Here is a 15,815-nt window from a genome sequence, read left to right as displayed (position 1 = left end):
CGAGGCTAATGTATACAGTACATGTTCATGTATCTCTCTGGTTGCTATTTGCAGAAAACTCCCATTTTCCTCATTTGGAAGAAAAAACATTGCCTCTTGGTGTTTTCCCCACTCTGGACGAATTTTTGCACGACTTGGAGTATACGTGTACTGGTACATGTACGTACATGTAGGGCCCTGTTTATGTCTGATAGTACATATGTATGTATATACATTCATAAACGTAGGTTAAGCCCTCAAATTAAAGTTGGTGGCATTGGATTTGTCACTCCAGCTGTCTTGACATGCCAACGTCAACCACGGAAAATGGAGCAGTGGAACGCAAGCGACAAACCCTAAACAAGGTCCCAACCCTGCCAACCATGGCCATGCCAACAGCTCTACATGTACCACTCCACTGCCTGGTCTGGATGGAGTCTGAAAACATGGGAGACTGATTTCTGGATACTTCGAGAACTCAAAGTCACTACTCCGTCATACTCTGTGTGACTTCGAGCCAATACAGTTTACATGGTGTCATAAGGCTATGGGTTTTTGAAATCTTGAAACTTGATACGTGAATGATTCACAGGTGGAACAAAGCTATTAAATAGCATTTCCCCTGACACGCCTGACAGCAAACCTGAGTAATCTACAGGACAGCGTAGACATCCTAGAGTTTCACAAAATCACGGGTAGTAACCACACCGGGCCAAGGAAAACAATTGTAACAAGTGTGCACATACGCATTGGTCACAGAAAAGATTGTGCAACCCGATCCTCGGACTGGCTGATTTATGCGTACATCGCCATGGTCTCTGCTTTCACTGGCAAAGTACCTGCCATTTTGCAAGAACCACGAATGCTGACGCTGCTTCGCAGATCTTAAAAAGGGGGTGAACATTGTTGCAGAGCATGAGATGGAGTATTTTTTGAAACAAATTTGATGTTTGCTCATCAATCTGTAACTTCCACCTGATGACAGTTGCTTCGTTCAAACTGTTTGTGTTTATCAGATTGCGCATGCGTCGAGCCCACCAATGACCACGCTTGCCCCACCGGGCAGTCTCAAAATGCACGGACTCAGCTTATACTTGCGTTTCACTGGTTCCAGTCAGAGCTTGAACATGTGGTTTCCAACGCTGCTTCAAAATGGCTGGAATTGGAACCAGCAAAACTGAAGTCTAAGCCGAATCCACCCGTTTCAAAAAACGACCTTTGATATCACATACAAAACAAGTGGGGTCACTGGTGAGTGGTAGGCTTGACACATGCGTAATCTGGTCAACACAAACGGCATGACCGGAGTGACCGTCAGCGGGTGGGAGCGAGAGACTGGTGAGCAAACATCTCATTAAAAAAAATTAGGCCTACACGTAGCCTACTCCGTCTCGTGCTCTAGTAAAACCTTGTTCACTCCCTTTTTACATGTTTTAAGAAGAGCTTAGCCATAGGCCTACTAGTCCCACAAGTGTGGCACCCCACAAGTTGCATGTCGGTGTAGTGAACAAGTTTGGCGCACCCTCTTATAATCGTAGGTGCAATTCTTTTTGCACACAGATACGACCTTAGCCTCTCCACTTTCTCAGTGCCATTTATTGAATGATTTCACTCACTTTGTTTTGGTATTTTCCAGTCTTTTTACCTTCACCCATTCAATCTCACAGGCTCGCTCTCACAGTCTCCATCTTTAAAATAAGGTCGTTGAACATTACATCACTTGACCCCTCATCGTCTCAACGGCTGTTCCATGCCAAGACATATTACAACTGCTAGCCAAGTTTTGGAAGAGCCCATTGGTACATGTACGTAACGTAGTATCTTAAGTTATCGCTCAGTCCGTACTTCTAGTATGTCACAAGGAGTACTCAATTACGTACATGTACATAGGCTAGTAGTAGTAACTTCAAGTTCTCGAAATAAAGCAGGCTTGGCCTACACATGTAATTACTCTAGTCATGCATGCTAGTCTTACCGTAATTCGCTATTTCCTAAATTACATGTACATGTTGTAAATAGGCCTACCTACATTTCCAACATCATGTTGTTAGGGACACCATTAATACTTGACAGTGTATAGTGCACTATACAGACATGTACGACTACGATAGAGCGTAGCTGGCTGAGGTCTATTCTTCCAAGTCATCCCATCCGTCATAGGCCTACATATTTATTGGTCACACAAAATACATGTACATGTATGTCATCGATGCATGAACTTGGCAGACAAACAGTTTCACTGGCTCCACCACGTACCTGGAGTTCGTAGCCTAGCCGGGTACCATCGGATCGTTTTTCTTTGGCCCTCTAGGCTGGTCCCGACCTTTGTAGTTTGAGATTATACATGTGGCTCTTTTCTGGGGGGCGGGAACCAGTCTATCAAGGCGGCAAACGACAGGCTGCGTACGCGTCGTCCCTGCTTGATAGTCCGTGGTCCAAATCCTGCGTCTAGGGCTAGGTCTCGGTCTTTGCCACTGATATGTGGCTCCACACAGAAAAGAGACGAAGCCGCATATGTTTCAGATATGGCTTGCTGTTTATGTTTCTGTTCTGTAAAACCATCAAATCTTTCAGAGGTCGCTGTTGCAGTTTGCAGGGATTGGCAGATGACACGGAAGCGTAATCAGAGCCACGTGTACATGTACATAATTTTTTACGGTCTCAATTCCAACATTACTAAAATTCCAAAAATTGGAAATTTTCACGAAATCAATTCTCGTATTGCGGTAATTCTATTCATCGTGGCATCGGAAATTTTAAGTTTGCGCCGTTGAGTTCGCAATTGTCGGACAATATTCACGCAGGTAATTAATAATTTGTGGTCTGAGGATAACTTTTACGAAAATTTGAGAGTAAAATTCCGCACTTTGTTTCCGTGAGAGTTGATGAACCGAAATTTATAACCTGTAAGTCAGGACTGCGGTCTATTTCTATAACATTTATTTCTCACGCCACCATGCTCCTGGAATCCGGCGTTGCACGGTTCCCGTAATTATGTCGGTTTAGAAACGGAAAAAGGACCGCGCGTGTGTTAAGGCACATTTTAACTGTGAAAACGATTAATTTTTTTCGAAGTTTTTTTTTGGAGGGGGGTGACGGGGTTGGCTTTTTAAGACTGGCAACGGACACGGAAATGAGTGGTATATTTAATCAAGGACCAAGGGTTAATTTATATAACGGGTTTTTGCCCTTACTCAACGTATATTAATAAGCACTGTATGCTCAGTGCTTGTCCGAGAGCTTGCGAAAAAACCTCACAAGCTTACTCGGGTGGGACTCGACCCCGCGACCTCCTGCTTACTAGTGCAGATGTCTTAACCACTCGACCACCGAGCTTGCCGGCGTCGGGTAGCCGGTCCGAGTCGAGTGAAGCAGCGGGCACCGCCGGGACTATTTTCAAGATGTATTTTTTTAATTCCTAACTGAAACCACCCCATGAAACGCTCAGGTTGGAATTTTACTATTGTCTTCCTCAAGTAATATTAGGAAAAGTTACATGAAGAAAGGTAAAAAACGAATTTCAGTCTTAACAACCTTTCACTTCCGGCAATATCGTACCTAGGTCTCCATGTTCATGCACGTTTGTTTTCACTGCCCGTGCTAACCTGAAAACGAGATTGTACAACGTTGCAAAGATTTACTTGTGTGCAGTCGATGGGTTCCAGCTGATTATGGGTCATTAGGTAGACATTCCCATAAGAATGTGCACAAAATTCTTCCAACTTTACTGTCACATCAATATTCCCTAATCTGATCTGAACCAAACTTTGTATGTTTTCATTTTAGGCCCCAAAATATCATCTCTCAAAATATGCACGGTAAAATTCGGCCTCCTTCTGGTAGTTTGAAAATAAAAAGACACTGATTTGTCTCCCTAAATGCCAATGTCTCCATAATGCTGAAAAATTTACCACAAAATGTCTTTCAAATGACCTATTTGTAAATATCAATTGATAATATATTAACAACTGTTCCAGAATTAACAATTCCCCATGTATTTTTTGGACCTTTTCTTTAATGTTTGGGGTAAATTGTGTTTGTACAGAGAAGTCAGATAGATCATCCAGACGCTCAAAGGGAGAGTAGAAGACGACGGCAACCTGGAGGTAGCTGATATAAAAGCTAGTTTGGCGAAGGCCATAGAGGCGATTGACAAGCGCCAGAAGTTGATTAGGCTGGCAGATTCCAGTTCGTATGGTTGGGCGACCGTATCTGAGTACAAGTCTCACCAGCTAGCTGACAACGAAGATGACGACGCCAAGATCACCAGAACGGAGAACAGGGCTGCAAGGAAGGCCAAGCAAAAGAAAGCAGCGTCAACGACAACGAATCAACAACAGAAGAAGACCAAATGGGACAGCAGCTCTTCGTGGGCGTCTACTAGCGATAGTTCTTTTCGTCGCTCTTCCCAATCTTACCCCTACCTTGCCGGAGTGTCCAAATTCCAAGGGGGATCTTGCTTCATTTGTGGCAGCTTTGCCCATTGGAGAGCGACCTGCCAGGAAGATTTGCCGTCAGCAAACCAGCAACTGCAACCTCCTCAGCTACAAGCCAGTACAGTTAAGTATACAGAAAACAAGGGGTAGGCGAAACCGTTCCATTTGTGGTTGAGGATTATTGTTGAATATGAGCAAAAAGATGGGTTACCGAGCATTAAAGTCGCAGGTAGATTAAAGAAACACTGTGCATTTTGAAAAGCCATTGCTCTACCTGAGAATGTCTTAAGGACAATTGAATATGGTTAGGTTATGCCTTTTGTTTTTGAACCACCAGCTATGCTTATACAACAGCAACAAATCGGCTTTAATTCATAGGGAGTTCGTAATTGATGCGGTTACCGAACTTTTACAGCTGGGCACTATCCAGAAAACAGAATCCATGCCTAAAGTAGTCAATCCATTGGCAGTTTCTGTTCAAAGTAACGGCAACAAACGTCTCATTCTAGATCTGAGGCTGGTTGACGAGTACCTAGACAAAGCTTCTATGAAGTACGAAGACATGCGTACGATCCTTATGTTCCTAAAGAAGGGAGGTTATGTCTTTAAGTTCGATCTTAAATCTGGCTACCACCATGTGGACATTTGCCAAGAACATGTCAAATATTTGGGTTTTTCATGGAAAGAAAACGATACCCAGTCTTTCTATACATTCAATCAGCTTCCATTCGGACTTTCCACTGCACCACAGATATTCACAAAAGTAATCCGGCCACTCGTCAAAAAGTGGAGAAGTGAAGGAAAGTCCGTTGTAGTTTATCTAGATGATGGGCTTGGGTTTGCAGCCACTCTCCCAGAAGCCCTGGTGATGAGCGAAGAGGTAAAAAGGGATATTATTAGCTCAGGCTTTGTCTTTAATGTTCAAAAGAATGTTTGGGTACCAGTTAGGTCGATTGAATGGCTGGGATATGAAATTAATCTGACTCGGGGTACTTTTCGGGTTCCTGACAGGAGGGTGCTATCCATGAAGCAAGATATCAAAAGTTTGATGCAGAAAGCGACAGCTCGATCTCTAGCGAAGTTGGTTGGCAAAATTATGCCAACGAATTTAGTCATGATAGGCAACATAGCCAATGTAATGACTAAGTATTTGCGGCATCTTCTTATCGAGACCAGGTCGACACGGGATTCTGAATTCTAAATTTCCCCAGAAGCTAGAAGCGAGCTGGAATTTTGGGAAAGTAATATAACTAAAATGAATGAAGTCAGTTTAGGAACCCGCAAAGAATGTTCCAAAATTCTGTATTCAGACGCTAGTTCGACTGGTTTTGGCGGCTATCTAGTGGATACCGGGGACGTGTCAGTACAGGGAAACGTGGGACAATATACAGTCAGGGAAGAGCTCCACTTGGAGGGAACTAAAAGCAGTTGATTTAGTTCTGGTGTCACTGGCTACAAAGCTGTCCTGCCGAAAGACCAAGTGGTTCACCGACAACCAGGCTGTTGCTAGGATAGCAACCAGGGGTAGTATGAAGAAAGAATTGCAAAAAGTTGCTCTGAGCATTTGTAAGACGTGCTTAATGCATAATATCCACATCGAGATGGAGTGGATTCCAAGATCAAAGAATGAAAAGGCAGACAAGTTAAGTCGTATTGTACATGTAGATCAAGACGACTGGTGTGCTGCAGAACACGTTTTTGCAGTTCTAGATAATTTATGGGGCCCACATTCTATCGATGGATTCGCCAGTTACTATAACAACAAGACAAAAAGGTTAAATTCAAGGTACTGGAATCCAGGTTGTGAAGCAATTGATGCATTCACGGTAGATTGGAAAGCAGAGAATAATTGGGTAGTGCCTCCCATCTCTTTAATACCTCGAGTGCTCAAGCATATGGAAGCTTGTAAGGCTATTGGAACACTGGTTTGTCCATGTTGGTTTTCGGCCCCTTTATCTGGCCGATGCTCTATCCAGACGGTCTCAATCCGGCAAGAGCAATTGTAGAGATTTGTGAACTTCCCAGGCAATGGGGATATTTAACCCTGGTAGAGGGGGGAATGCCGAGTTCCTGGCTAATATTACGAGAAGTAAGATTCTGGCAGTGAGGCTAGATTTCAGTTTTGACTGAGAATTGTGTATGTTGACCAAGGCACAAAATCCGCTTTATTTACAGATAATATTCAACAGTGGAATATGGCGAGAGAAGCATGAGGTCAGGGAACAAGACTTGAGGGAGCTCGCTAAGGAATTACCCGACATCGTCCTCAAAGCTAGAGCTGGACTCTACTGTGAAGTAGTATTCCTATGCCTTCACTAACTGGCACAAGTGGGCATCGAATTATGGCAAGAAAAGCATCGAGGCTGATCCTTACGATGTGGTGCTGTATTTGATCCATCTGGGCCGTTTGAGCAATTCTGCAGCATCCATAATTAAGGCAGTCTCGGCAATATCATGGGCACACAACACAGCTGGCAGCAACGATCCAACCAAAACAACTTTGGTCTACATGGGAAGGTTTGAAAAGAAAACTTTCCAAGCCCACCGTGAAGAAAGAGCCCATTACCCCAGCAATTCTGCGAAATATGGTTGATTTGTATTTAACCTCATCATCTGAATTAAACACGGACTGGGCCAGTTAGGCATCCTTCAGAGTTTAGTACACAGTTTTTCTAATAAACACCACAAAACGCTAATGGGCCTTCCAAATCCTTAGACTAATGTCGGTACATCTAAAAAGTACTCAGAAATGGGCCATCTACAGCTTAAAAAAACAACGTTATACGCTTAAAAAGTTTTTGGATATACGTAACTTTGACTAAGCGTTTTTTTTTGTCTGTTTGGGTACGCTTCTGGTGAATAAACTTGTTTATTCCTGTATTGTTTTTACCTGTATGTTTTTTCTGTATTCTTAACTGAGCCAATAGAAATTAAACTTGGGTATGTTTATGATGGGCAAAAAAATCCTAATCTGATTTCAATAAAAATACACTGGAATGGCCTTTTTTTCTGTGCACGGAGTAACAAGACATTTCCTTGCTCAAAGTAACTAAACAAATCACTAACGATATTAAAAACTTCGAAGTCCACAGCGCTGACAAAGTAAATTTAACAACGTTAACGGTTGCTTTAGAGAAAATCAAGCTTGAGATTTCTACACATCATAAGACTGTTATCTATACAAAGTGTGTTTCCCAGCACACGTTTCCAAAATTCCTCATTTCAACACGGGCCGGGCTAGCTAGTCATCTTTCGGAACACCATTTTTAGTACACAACTTTTCTAAAACCACAAAACGCTCATGGGCTTTCCACATCCTTGGGCTAATGACGGTACATCTAAAAAGTACTCGGAGATGTGCCAACTACAGCTTAAAAACATCGTCACACATTTGAGGCCTCTGTGACAGTCTATACGTAATTTTAACTGGGCGGTTTTGTTCTTCTGTACGTTTTTGGTCAATAATGTTCAGTTTTATCTATATGTTTTTTCTATATTATTAATTGTGCCAACAGAAATAATACTTCTCTGTTTTGGTGATACAAACAAAAACGTCCAATCTGATGTCAATAAAATTACACTGGAATGGATTTCTGTGCACAGAGTCATGCTTTTACCGATGAAAAGGGGGACGTACAAAAATATGTCGACAAACGTTGCATTCTATTTATATTCAGCTCCTATCCTAACAACGCGAAGTAGTAGAACAGGCCGCCCAGTAGAATTTACTCCTGTCAATCTTGAATGGCCGGGCACAGCTGAAATATTCCCAAACAGGCGTGAGTTGCTGACATACTGCTTCCCATGCCAATGTTCGTTTTTGTTTACACTTCACTGGGCTACTCCCCGTGCAAAGCAAGGTCTCTTTCAGCATATCAAGTCTGGACATCGTCCAAATCCTGATATTGTGGCGTAATAGAAAAAAATCGGCATTGATGTCTCCGCCCAACCCATGATCTAGCGGGCGCCGCGCGAAGCCCGGCATCCCGCTAGTATCACTACAATGAGCAGACATCACACGTCGTGGCTGTGCCGTGTGCGACACGCCAGTTAATTAGCTTAGAAAGATGGCAGTGTTTATTGTAAGTCCTTGGCTGCTGCGTTAGACTTTGAATGATATTTGTTGCGTGCTAGGTCTCCAAGGAAAACATGTTGGCTGACGTGTGTGTGTGATTTTTTTTTACCCCTTTACACGACATTTGTACAACATCTACTTTGGCCTTGTCCAATATGGTGTAAGTAGGTATGTTTGGTATTATGCACCAGTATTGGTACATTTTTGCTTGTCTCTAGGCGACGCAACTACAACACACGATGGCACGACAGCTCCCTTGCATCATGTTTTCTTGTCACCTTCTTTCAATTACGTTTGTACACATACTTCGTGTCGTGCCATCGCCCGTCGTTTCGTGCTGTTTGACATCCTTTCCTTGTTTCCTTTTATTCTGCCTAATCGTCACTCCTTTCGTGACCTGTTGCATTGCACATTCATGCGTCGCGTCGTATGTTGTGCCGTGCGTCGCGTATTACGTCGCCTAAAGTACCAAGCGACGCACGGCACATCGCACGACGCAACGTCTGAGTTCGGGCAGCTTGTTCTCGTTTGTTCACGAATAGCTCGATTTGTTGTTCGTGGGTCAGTCGCTCGAACGCTGGGAATGTACAACGTTTACATTTTAAAATGGCGAGTGCTTTAATGATGGTCATAGTCAATGCATTGGCTTTTACCGGCTCATTTTTTATTTAGCAGCTTATCTAAAAATACAGTAGACGAGAAAAAAGCGTCATGACCTAGCTCTGGAGCAACTGGCGCAAGCGAAACAAGACTGGGAAAAATCGCGTGCACAAGAGGCCGAACCGTTGACGAGTAAAACGACCAGATAAACGTCAGAGACCGTTAAACAGATTTACAAAAGGTCGCCTCTGACTTGGCCTAAATTTGGTGGATGCAGGATCTGAATTTAAAGGCGAGTTTAAAAAAAAAACACGAGGTCAAAATTCAAGTGGGGGAACCCGGAGTCCATCGATCGCAGGGAATCGTCCCAGGGTTTAACCGCACATTGGCCAAGCGTTTATTTGGTCATCAGTATGCACAAGAAGTGTTAAACGTCGTTGAACGTAACGTAGAATGGGTAAAACGTCCGCCCTAAGTAATAAAATCGCTCGATGAGCGATTAATTGACAAAGAACCTGCAGCATCCATCAAGTTAGACCGCGTTAAACAAGCACCAAGCGCGCATGTCCCAAAAAGAAGAGAAATTGAATTGCTCTCGAATGCAGTCGTTCGATATCTGTATTACCGGTTGAGCAAGAAGGTGGCACCGTCAGGAGGGCAACCGATCCCGTCTGGTCCGTGGACGTTTACCAAAGAAGCGTGAAAGTCAGTTTAAACGGGTCAACGGCAAGAGGGTGAAAACGGGGCCCACTTTATATTATTTGTTGGACGGGCCCAAACGTAGTTTCGTCAGAGAAAAACTTCAAGAGATACCCAAAGACACCGAATTGCCGTCAGATTCCAATATACGATAATGCCCAGAGGCTAAAGTTTTAATCCCGGTTGGTATATATGTACCGTTTCGTGTCCAACGGCGAAAAGCTCAGCTTATTTTGCGAGACTGTGAACAACAGATGTTTATCCGATCTGAAAAGCTGCTGTTTATTAAAATGCTGTGTTTGTTCAAATAAACAATTTTTATACGCGGCGTGTGATAACTGTTTTGGGGTTACTACTTTAGTAACTCCTTTTGCACTTTTAAATTTTGTTCTTGCAATAAACAGTAGTCCGTGTTATTTGGAAATTTTTCGCGAAGCAGTTGAAATCCTCGGGTGAAAATTTTTTAACCAATCGATCGAGCGATGCAGGTATGAAATGAAACGAGTCTAGGAACCTAAGTTGGTCAAACGAAAACGAAAAATTGTCGGTGTTTTTGGCAATGACGTTGATTTTACTACCGTCGAAGGCTCGAGCACTTTGCATAATATTTCTCAAAGTTGTGTAAAATCACTGGAGCAGGCGTTTGATTTGGTACTACTCTGAGTTTAAAATTACAATGAGCGTGCGACGGACCTCGATACTTGCCCGTTACGTGACAATGATCTCTGACCTTACGAAACTTGTCGATGGGCTTTTCGTAGCTCATGCAAATGTAGTTCTTAAAACAGCGATCGTTTAAGGAACTAAAGGCGGCCTTTGCGCTTTTACTTTTTGGCTCGTCCAGGATTTGGCATCGGCATTGTGATTCTTTCGTTGAATCGATGTGCCTTTTGCAAATTCAGCAGACGTTGCTTTTGCAATTAGTTGGACCAAGTAAGGGGCTTTGGATTGGCAAATGTTTTGTTGATCGTGTCAACCTCTCACGATAGCGACTGCATGAAATGACAAATGGTACAAAAAGGTACAAATACCGTCGCATCCAACGACCGCGTAAGAATAGCCGCAGGGCTTGTGAATTTGTGTTTTGACCATGTTTGACGGTTTTGGTGGGAGACGCTCTAAAACAGATTCGAAATCCGCGTAGATGATGAGCGTCTTGTTTTTTCTTGTAATTTCAAACTTTAGAATATTTGGCCCTTTATAGGTAACTCTACTTTACAAGGCGCCGTGTCCATTCCTTGGCAATCTTCTTGGTGTTTGCCGAGTCTTTCTTCCATTTGAAAGTGAGACAACCAATTAAAAAACCAGTACGATTTGCCATTATGATTGCTGACGTCGCCCATTAACCGAGAGAAATGTTTAATCCAGCAGTAGTGGGCTATTTCATCTCGGCTAAAATAAAATAAATTGATGGACGTGTGTTTAGTTTTATAAAGTATGTAGATGCTATCCTTGTCCGAGTAACCAAATACATTAATGGCCAAGTTGTTTTGTGATTTGATGCGTGGAATTTGTGAAATGGGTGTTGGAAAGTCCACGTTTGTGAAATTTAAGCCATCGTCTGTCGGTCAACGCTTTATTCTCGATAGACTTTTGTAAAAATCGAAAAAGTGAATCAAGTCGTCGGCATTCTTCGCATGTTTACCTCTCCGATTGCTTCCGGTTTAATGTGTGATTTTGCCTTTTGCCCCCGTGGCCGTAAAGGGTGTGTTGTTGTCTTGGGCTATTTTTAAAAGCTGACGACATGATTGGCGTGTAAGATTTTTAAATTATTGTTGGCTCGCTCGAATCGCTTGTACGAGTTCAGGCTTGGTGTGACTTTTTTTACGAGGTGGTAGTAATGATACCTTATATTTTTTGACAAAATCGGATAAAAATGATTTTTTTTCAATCGTCTAAAGTCCGCTAAGACAGAACGTCGTTGCGGTCTTTGTGGAGTATTCATTGTGTAATTTTTATAAAGGTATTTATAAATTCAATCTCAATTTTATTGGAGCCTCATTCTTCCTCTTTGGGAGAATGAGGGTTTTTATTTTCGGTTTTGGGCCACCTTTTGTGAGATGTCGTCGTCGGGCGATCCATTCCCCGGGGGTGGGGGAAATTCCCCGGTAAGGGAAAGTCCCTTCTGGTAAGGGAAGGTCCCTTTTAGTCCGGGAGTCACGTGGTAAGGGAAAGTCCCTACTGGACCGGAGGGCTGGTCCAGAAATCTCTTACCCCTACTACTGAAGAATCTGTCGTATTTGGGCTAGAGCATAATGATTCTTTAATCACTGAAAGACTGGTGCTTTCTAATGTCTACTCTGAACTACCCAATGCAGTCATTGTGCGAAACCTGTCAGGTTTCTGTAAACCAGTATCAGCAATCAAACCCATACCGCTAGGGATAAAAGACAAAGAATTGTCTCGTGTCATGTCTTTCAGATGTCAAGTACATGTCATCATAGAAACAAATGTCACCATACCTGTTCATATGAACACTACTTACGCAGCAGTAAACTACAGAGTGTTTATCTCTAACGAGTCTGTCAGATGTTTCAACTGCGGAGAGAATGGCCATATAAGTAAAAACTGCAAAAAACCAAAACAATCAGAAACGTCCACGTCTGAGGCGAACACCACCCTTTGAATCCTCCCCCGAAATTCATGCACAGCAAAAGAATCTGATCCCAAACACCCACCAAACAACAGTACACGTAACACTACCGATCACAATCAATCTTCACTCACTGCAAACAGAATCGCAGACACTTGTGAGGCTTAAGGGCCATCTACCAAACCAGACGCTTCGCCTCGCCTCCTGCAGCAAAATCTCCAGAAAGGCAAGAAAGGAAAAAGAAATGATATGTACGACCACATCACCCTCTAGAGTTTCTTCCCTCTCTTTGCTGAGGTAGTAACAAAAACGAAACACAAGCCATCTAAACCAAAAGAGGGCATTCCTAATCCTCTAGTGCCACTCAAATCACCCTCTATACAACGAATATTGCGAAAACAAAGTGACACACCTCAAATGGACACAGAGGAAAATATCACCTAGGTCCTCGATGACAGTCAAATGTCTTTGGAGTCACAAACACAGCCATCTCAACAGGAAATGGAAAGTGACCAAGAGTCAATCTCCTCCGACTGGAGTCAACTTACTCAAGATGACGACGGGCTGGTGAGTGTAAATCTCTCAAAAGGGCCATTGAAAAACGAGGAGATTGCTGATTTTCTCAAATGCCGTCAAATCTCGTCTTAAACCGCTCAACGTTGCCAACAAATTCACTAACGGCATCCCTGGTCTAGTCAAAAAGCTCAAACCACTTTGAAACAGTTCCCAGCTGACGAAGAACGTGCAACAGAGAATTGGCAAACTCGTCATGAACCTTGATCCAACTGATCTCATTCATCTTATTCCATGATACTCTCCTCTTCTTGTCTTCTTCTTCACATGACACTCTCCTAAGCAACGCTTAATACAGGGGGGTGTTCGACGCCCATTAAAAATAATTCAGTTTGTGTTTACTAAGACAGTACTCTTAGAAATCCAGACATTGTTCTTTTACAGGAAATTTATGATCTCAAGGAGGAAGATTTGTGTTGGAAAACATGGCCGTATGCCGTGTCTTGTTCCCCTGGGAGCACCCGCGGATCAGGCGTGGCTACTCTTGTGAAGAAAAACACTAATTTTAATAGTTTACAATCATGCACGATTTCTGCTGGCTATGCTCACTACATCGAGCTTAGTATTTACTCGACTCCTTATCATATATACAACATCCTGATTCCCCAAGATGACGGTGTTGCCTTGAAATGTTTTTATGCCATCCAAGAACACTGTTGCTCACATGCCGGCAGAGTATTTATTTTAGGTGGAGATTTCAACTGCACACATAACTCACTTTCAGATCGTTTTTCACAACCTACCGAAAGGAGACACAAAATTGTCTCCACTTTGGAAACTGTTATTAACGTCTTTTCCTAAGGCGATGTCTGGAGAAAAATAATCCTAACCTTTCCAAACTTACATGTTTTGGATATAACACTGATAAAACAAGAAATATCTCTAAAGCAAGGCTTGACAGAATATACCTCCCTGTTCATTATTTGTCCTCTGTTGACTCATGTGATATTCACCCTTGTTCTCTTTCAGACCAAAGTGCCGTTGTCCTTAAGATAACTTCTTCTGACTTCAGGAAACAGGGCAGCGTTTATTGGCATTTTAATAATGCCTTGCTTCAAAATGAGTCCATCAAAACGATATTTCAACGTTTCTGGAAAAATTGGCAAATGGAAAAATGTAACTTCTCTTCCATCAGTACCTGCTGGGGCATGGGAAAGTTTCACATCAAATCTATTTCGCAAATGTATGGAGCTAAAATTGTCCGCGAGAAAAAATGTGCTCCCTACATAATTCAATCAATGAATCACAGAGCTCCCCTGCTTCCACTCAAGATACTCAAATCTGTCCATAACAAAGATATCTCCTTAATAATGCTATGTTCAGGAAGCTAAAGGAGCTCTTGTTAGGTCACGTTTCCGGCTCACGACGGAAATCGACACTTGGTCTTCCTTCTTCTTCAACTTAGAAAAATCCAACTCAACCCCCAAAACTATTTTGAAAATTAGCCTCTCCTCTGGTGACATCTCTGACGAACCCTGTGAAATAAAACAACACATTCGGAATTTCTTTAAAAACCTGTACTGCGAGGCTGAGACTGACCTGAGTGGTTTAGATTATCTGGATAAACATTTACCCACACTTAGTGAAAGCGACGCTGAAGACTGCGATAGTCCAGTAACAATAGATGAAATGGATAACGTAGTCAAGCAGCTAAATCTGAACAAGTCCCCTGGACTGGATGGACTTACCACCGAGTTCTATAAAACTTTTTGGAACATTATAAAAGGTGTCTGTGGATGAGTGTAAAGCATGGTTCTCAGATTACCGGTCAAAGGAGGGCGCTAGTAAGAAATACAGTGGAAGCAATGTAAACATAACACAGCCTGCTCTTAAACTTCTCAACTGCCTTTTGGGTCGACTTTTCCAAAATCTGACTCAGAATTTCGACCTCTACTGGTGTCTTCTTCCCCACAAAAGTGGTTGTCCAAAGGAGATGGTCAATCTGGCAGACTACTTTATAATCAGCCTAAAAGCAACCATTCACTTTCAGTACTCTCGTTCCTCATCTGCCCATCATCCGCTCATTGTGTGGAAACATCGTATCAAAAGTAAATTTTGATTGATTTCCACTACGTTTCGATGAAACACATCGTTGGTTCGTTTATAAACAAGTGGGACCATAACAACGCCCTGTTCACATTAGCAGATAACAAAATTACCTGGCTGATTTGAAGTTGCGTTTCTGTTTTGTGTTTGCTTAATTTAATTGTATTTGTTGCCATACGTCTTCGCTGCCAGAAGAGCTCTGAGTTTAACGATTGCTTGAAATAATTCAATTTTCGTTTCGATTTTCCTTCTGTTATGACTCTAACAAATCACGAGCTATTTATTTACTCATTTATTAACCTTTTGTTAGTTAATCCACTTGAGCGTTATTTTATTTTAAGATGGATTTGTCGTTATTTTTCTTTACAATAAAGGTTCATTTGGAAAATGAAAAAAAATTCGTTGATGTGTTGGGGTGTTTGTTTGTTTGTTTGTTGGGGTGGGTGTTTGTTTGTTTGTTTATTTGTTTGTTTGTTTGTTTCTTGGGGGTGTTGGGGTTTTTGTTTGTTTTGTTTTTTGTTTCTTTTTTTTTGGCTGATGTTTTGTCACCATCTTCATGAAGTTAATCGAAAAGGAAATTCAAGAATACACGTACGTGGGTGCACACGATAAAGCAGTTAGTTTTATATAAGATGTCCCACACACTCATCCGACTCTCTTCCTACTTTCTCAACTCGATGATGAAAACAAATCATCATTTAGTTGATTGTTTATGTCACTATTTTAGTGACCCCATCTAACACTTTGCTTGTTAAGTAAACAGTAGCAAGATAATAAAAAAATAGTTTTTTATATGTCCCTTCCTCATTCAAGT

General features: G+C 42.2%; 2 protein-coding genes across 6 annotated transcripts in view; one reads left to right on the top strand and one right to left on the bottom strand.

Moving 5' to 3' along the window:
- The window catches only part of LOC110980526 (protein Smaug homolog 1-like), a 46,197-nt gene extending 43,993 nt beyond the window's left edge, over nt 1-2,204 (bottom strand). For 3 of the 5 annotated variants that reach the window (XM_022237291.2, XM_087134302.1, XM_022237294.2), the window contains exon 1: nt 2,009-2,204. The gene's annotated coding sequence lies outside the window, so the exon portion shown is untranslated. Of the gene's footprint in view, nt 1-1,954 lie in introns of all 5 variants that reach the window. The other 2 variants (XM_087134321.1, XM_087134310.1) reach the window with 2 other exon arrangements.
- Nucleotides 1,251-7,247, top strand: LOC110980513 (uncharacterized). Its single transcript, XM_022237266.2, has 4 exons — nt 1,251-1,317; nt 4,057-4,538; nt 5,167-5,295; nt 6,591-7,247. Exons 1-4 carry the CDS (start codon nt 1,251-1,253, stop codon nt 6,732-6,734), a joined length of 822 nt encoding a protein of 273 aa, XP_022092958.2. The 3' UTR covers nt 6,735-7,247.
- Nucleotides 7,248-15,815: the final 8,568 nt, after the last annotated feature.

Source organism: Acanthaster planci, linkage group LG01, assembly GCF_054643075.1.
Source record: "Acanthaster planci isolate LZ-2023a linkage group LG01, COTS_SCS, whole genome shotgun sequence".
Classification (NCBI taxonomy): domain Eukaryota; kingdom Metazoa; phylum Echinodermata; class Asteroidea; order Valvatida; family Acanthasteridae; genus Acanthaster; species Acanthaster planci.
The sequence above is the reverse complement of the archived record's forward strand: the minus strand, read 5'-3'. Positions and strand labels throughout refer to the sequence as shown.